The sequence below is a fragment of the Lupinus angustifolius genome, chromosome LG04 (assembly GCF_001865875.1).
Source record: "Lupinus angustifolius cultivar Tanjil chromosome LG04, LupAngTanjil_v1.0, whole genome shotgun sequence".
NCBI classification, from domain to species: Eukaryota; Viridiplantae; Streptophyta; class Magnoliopsida; order Fabales; family Fabaceae; genus Lupinus; species Lupinus angustifolius.
In genome coordinates this window covers 3,200,196-3,206,296 of record NC_032012.1, presented here as the reverse complement: position 1 = coordinate 3,206,296, position 6,101 = coordinate 3,200,196, and the positions used below count along the sequence as shown (strand labels likewise).

General features: G+C 32.9%; 1 protein-coding gene across 1 annotated transcript; it reads left to right on the top strand.

Moving 5' to 3' along the window:
• LOC109345121 (U-box domain-containing protein 4) lies at positions 722 to 4,509 on the top strand. The gene is made up of 2 exons (XM_019583931.1): positions 722 to 1,223; positions 3,239 to 4,509. The coding sequence occupies exons 1-2, from the start codon at positions 907 to 909 to the stop codon at positions 4,089 to 4,091; spliced, it is 1,170 nt and encodes a 389-aa protein (XP_019439476.1). The 5' UTR covers positions 722 to 906; the 3' UTR covers positions 4,092 to 4,509.

Sequence of the window (6,101 nt, the reverse complement as noted above, 5' to 3'; positions counted from 1 at the left end):
CCCCCATATGAAAGATACTCTTAGTCTTAACTCTCTCTCATTTGTTTTTGCATTATATTCTCTTCATTCTTGTATCTCTCCCATAAACTATTTGAACATTGGAGAACATTTTCAAGTACCTCCCTAAATGCTCCTAAACAGATCATATTAATATTCAGAAGACTCTTTACCCAACAACCGCTCATCCAACCTAGATCTTTTTGTACCATAAGGATAATCTGTTTTCTACTTTACTTATATACGTCCCAGATTTAAATTTTAAACATTTTATTTGAATTTTAATATAATATTAACTATATAAACAACATGAATTAAAATGTTAAATATTTTAACCTTAATGATTAAAATGCTTAACAAAATATTAAAAAGGCTTAGCACGGATGATTATGTTTTTAAACAATTCAAAAACATGACATTTGATTTTTGTTATTAAAAACTCGTTTTTTTTTCAAATGGACAAATCAAAACAGTACTTGTGTACAAGTCTTCACTTTTTACCAAACTATACCAAAACCAACAATACTCTCTCGCTCCGTCTCTTTCTCTCTCTCAAACAAGATCATATATCTTAAAATCAGTATATTGTAATATTTCTAGCCAATTAATTATCTCTCATTAATATAAAAATGTTATTTTATCTATTTAGATTTTTTTAAACAATTAAGTTATATTTTTTTATTGAATCGAGATGAGAAATTGAGATGGAGATAGATAATCTCTTTCCCTCTCTAAACATCGTTTGTCTTCACACCATAATGATAAGTTACCTATAACTGTTGCTTAACGCCTCCCCCATAACCTTCACCTTACCCCTTCTTTTCCTTTTCCATTTTTCTTAGCCTCTTTTAAATCACACACTTTCTCTCCTTCTCTCTCTACCAATACTTTCTCTCACTTCCCAATTCAATGGACTCTCCTCATTCTCCTTCTTCACCATCATCATCTTCTTCTTCCTCCTCTGAAAGGGACCCAACCTTCGAACCCGACGAGCCGAGAACGCCGTTGGCGGTGCGCCGTGCTCTGCAGTTTCTCAACTCCGATGAGCCACAGATGAGGATCCAGGCCGCCCGTGATATACGGCGGCTCACCAAGACGTCGCACCGGTGCCGCCGACAGCTTTCTGAGGCTGTCGGCCCACTCGTTTCCATGCTCCGATTCGACTCGGCCGAGTCGCATGAACCCGCTCTCCTCGCGTTGCTTAATCTCGCCGTTAAAGATGAAAAGTACGTGGCTTTCAATCTTTCTTCGTTTAATTAAAAAATAAAAATCCGTTTTTTTGTGAAAATATTTTATGGGGTTGTTTCCATTTTTGTTTGGAATTTATTTATTTTTTGGTTTTGTGTTATTTGTGTGGTGATTTGGTTGTTTGTGTTGTACTGTTGTTTTATTTGTTTCCCTTGCTTTAGACGTATTCGATTTATTTTAGGAATTCGTGCACTTTTTATGAAATATATGCGATACGTTGAAGTCATCAAGTTAAGGATTCGATATAAATTTGAAATATCCCGTTATATAATATGGTTATTCGGGATTTGATGTATATATTGTATAGTAGTGTGTATATGTATACTATAGGATATGTGATACAATATAAGAATGTATAGTACTTAGGAGAATATGCTTTTCATTCTATCTCCTCGTTTTCTATTCCTTTTTTTTCAATTTGCATCTAATCGGTTGGTGGGAAAGTACATGAAAATCTTTGATAGTTTTTTGTAGGTATGGTTGGATTTTCGTTTTCTTAAATCTATTTAGATATTTGTTAGGGATGATGATGTTTTTTTTGGTGGGGGAAGTAATTACTAGTGACATACTGACATATAATTTGGCATGCATATTGTTTTTCATGAATTTCTTATTAGGTATTTGTCTGATGTGATGGACGGTCTACATTTTAATGTTAGATTTATAATGTTGGGATTTGTCAAGATGATGATGCACTTAAGTAGTTATGTGTATAAACTTGATTTTTTTTTACCTTAGATTGAATTTATAATATGATAATACATGAGTTAGCATGACACATAAAAAATGTATTTGCATGTTATAAACTGTATTTCACTTATTTTCTTTGTTTAAAGTTTGTTCATGGTGACTTGGCAAGTACTGTATCATATTTTTTTAGTATATTTCAATTTAGTTGCTTTATCGGTTGTTTCTGATAGCTTGAATGCATGCATAAATCACAAGAAAGAATTGGATGCCCTATAATAAAAGTGTGTAAGCTTATCTGATTGGAAGGAACTTCTTTGGTTCACTTTATTTTTTTCCCTTTTGTTTCTTTTCCTTTTTTAGCTTATGTCTTCTCTGTGAAGTAATCATTATATATTTATTAGTGCTGGTCAAATTTCACCTTCTAACTCTAATACTTTTATTTTGCTGTCACTACCTGCATGGGCCATGGAGCAGCTTGTAATAGATTAAAATAAAAAACAGTAAATATCTGTCTGTTATACTAGATGATGAATAGAGTCAAGCTTATCAAAAGTGGAAAAAAGTAAAATGATTTAGAAACAAAGCTACCCAACATTCTTTAATGTCTGTTATTATCTTATTTGATTAATTTTTTTCAGTGTAGTAAATTATAAATTATTGATTTAATTCCTTTATCCTTAATCTTTTTGGTGGTGTTTAACCACTGGGTGGCTTTTTACCTATTCATTTTTATCAAGGACATGCTTTTCTGAGTAGGTGGAAAATGAGAATTTAAAAAGTAAGGAGTGGAGTGGTAGATGGTATAACCATTTGGTAAATCATTATTGCTTGGTTAGAAGTTAGAACTAGAAGGTAGAAAATCACTTTCATCTAACTCATGCTATAGGTGTGGCCAAAATTTGTAGGTTGGAGTGTAAATGAGTTGCACTCTATTCCAACCTCCCTACATACATTTCTCTATTGTAATCCCAAGCAAGTATGCAGTGATTTTCATTTCAAAATTCTTATGTCCCCATTTTCCATCTATGCAAACTAGCATAGCCTAAAGTTTTGTGCCATTGTACATCATACAACTACAAATTTGTTAGCCCTCCTTCATTTATTCTGTAATTAGATGCTCAGATTCCTTTAACTTTCTGCTACATAATTTCTTATGATAAGATTATTCGCTTGCATAAGGGTGCATGTATGTACCCTCCCCAAGCTCCCGATAAGTGGGAGCCTCGTGTAAAGGACTGCGTTATGTGATTTCTTTTGTGATACGTCAGTAGTGTTGATTACTTGAACTGGTCTTACTTTGCAGGAATAAAATCAATATTGTTGAGGCTGGTGCATTAGAACCTATAATTAAATTCCTAAAGTCAGAAGATCTAAATCTTCAGGAATCAGCAACTGCAGCATTGCTCACACTATCTGCCTCTTTAACCAACAAACCAATCATCAGTGCTTGTGGAGCCATTCCTCTTCTTGTGGAGATTCTTAAAGGTGGAAGTCCACAAGCTAAAGCTGATGCAGTAACAGCTCTATCTAATTTATCAACACACCCTGATAATCTCAGCATCATCATGGACACGAATCCGACCCGTTACATAGTTGACATCCTTAAAACCTGCAAGAAGTCCTCAAAAACAGCTGAGAAATGCTGTGCGTTGATAGAATCTTTGGTGGATCATGATGAAGGAAGAACCACCTTAACTTCGGAAGAAGGTGGTGTTCTTGCAGTTGTGGAAGTTCTTGAAAGTGGCACTCTCCAAAGTAGGGAACATGCTGTTGGAGCATTATTGACAATGTGCAATAGTGACAGATGTAAATATAGGGAACCAATTCTTAGAGAAGGTGTTATTCCAGGACTTCTTGAACTTACTGTTCAAGGAACACCAAAGTCTCAAACAAAAGCAAGGACCCTTTTGCAGTTACTGAGAGAATCTCCTTATCCAAGATCAGAAATTCAACCTGACACTCTTGAGAATATAGTATGCAATATCATATCACAGATTGATGGTGATGATCAACCTGGTAAAGCAAAGAAGATGCTGGCTGAGATGGTTCAAGTCAGCATGGAACAGAGTTTGAGACATCTGCAGCAAAGGGCTATTGTATGCACCCCTAGTGATCTGCCTATAGCTGGTTGTGCTTCTGAAGTTCCTTCGAAATGATATCTGGTCGCATGACTTTAAATTGCGGTTGCGGCTGCTGTGATGGAAAATATGACTAATATGACAATAAGAATAGCTGGAGACTCCTAAAACTGTCAATATTAAGATGCAATTGTGGTCGAACCGGAGAACTATGGTTGGTTGCCTTTGGTCAACATGATATCTTTTTTCCTTTTTCTTTTTTTTCCTTGGGGCTTGTGAGATGTAATTTCCATAGTAAAAAAGGAAAAAAACAAGAATAATATAATACATAGTGAAGTAGTGCCAGTCCAGGCCATTGTGGAGGTATCGAGTGACTGGTGATTGTGAAAAATAAACTAAGTTGTAAGAGATAAAGAGCATGATTTTGTAGTTGGTTTGTAAAGAAACTGTTATATAAAATGATATATTGTTAATAGATTAATAGTGAACTTCTACAGACTCTTGTGTTTGTTCAATGCACATTCCACAATGAAAATACACAACTTTGTGTAAGGGCTTTACTATGACTCTAGATATTTTACTTGCAAAAATGTCTACTTAACAAATAATTTTGTACAACAAGCTTAATAATATCCTTATTTTTAAAATGATATAAAGATAAGAAATGTAGAGCCCTCTTTTCTTTTTCTTTTTTTTTTTAATGGGTGTTGTGCAACTTTTTTTTACACAAAGTTGAGTTAATTGTAAAATAAAGGTTACTACTTTAGCAATTTTTTTGTCTTGGCCAATGTTGAGGCCCTTGGTGGTAGTAAAGTTAGTTTTCTAAATTCTATCACAGAAACGCATGCCTGAGGTCAGCACTACTTAATAAATATGAGTAGACTTGAATTTTTAATAGAGAAGTTCGATCTTAAAATATTTAGTCTGTTGCTTTTATATTATAAGCCAGTGTTATGGAAACTGGTTCGTGTCGGCCGGTAAACTGGTGAATTAGTCTCAATACTGGTACGATATAGTAATTATATCGGTCATGTAATCATATCGGTTAAAACCGGCCAAAACCGATTATTCTGGTCGGTTTTCAATTGAACCGTACAGGTGATACCGTCCGATTTTTATTTAAAATTAATTTTTTAATGAAAATGAAAAAAAATATTGGTTTTTTATTGATTTGTTAACATTAATGATAATATATTATATTTTTATATCTAATTTCACCGGTATACAATTTAATTAGTGAACCACTAGTTGAACCGTTATATCACTATATCAGCACACTAACGATTGACCAGTACACTATTAACAACACTGTTATAAGCAATATATTAATTAGTAATATTGGTTGTTTGGAATTGTGATATTTGATCCAATATTATAAAAGAGTTACTTAAACTTACATATATGATAAATATTTGAAATTGCCTGAGTATATTTATTTAAAATATATGGATGAGGGATGTAACAAAAAATATATATATATATGGATGAAGGAGGATCCGACTCCTTGGGTCTCCTATTGATAACATTGCTATGGTCCACCTCTATATATTTATTCTATTTATTCTTAATAAAATCCTTGAAACAATCATATTTTCCATCAACCTTTTTCCTTTTAAAAATCATCAGTATGTTCCTAGTGATAATATACTTAAACATTAATTATTTTTATTTCCAATTTCATTCTAATATTATAATAATATTTATTATTCTCCCTTTTCTATCTTCATTTTGAATAACAAATGCTACAATGCATGATTTTTTGAGATTATATTGTAATAGTGAGAGACTCATAAGATGAACTAAATGCGAAATTATAAATGTGGAAACAAACTTTAGAAGTATGAATTTCATATAAGTCAAACTCAGACTAATAGAGAATAATAATGAGTTTAGCAACATGCATGAAAATCTTATTGAAGAAGTAAAGATTGTGGATCGCATCATAGTACAAGTCACTAGATTTAGATAATTTGGATCAATCATATAATACTATGGATAGATTGACGGATATGTAGACTATATGATTCAAACTGAGTATTTCACATGTCATATGTGATAAAAATGTATCACTCAATCATTAGAGGAAGT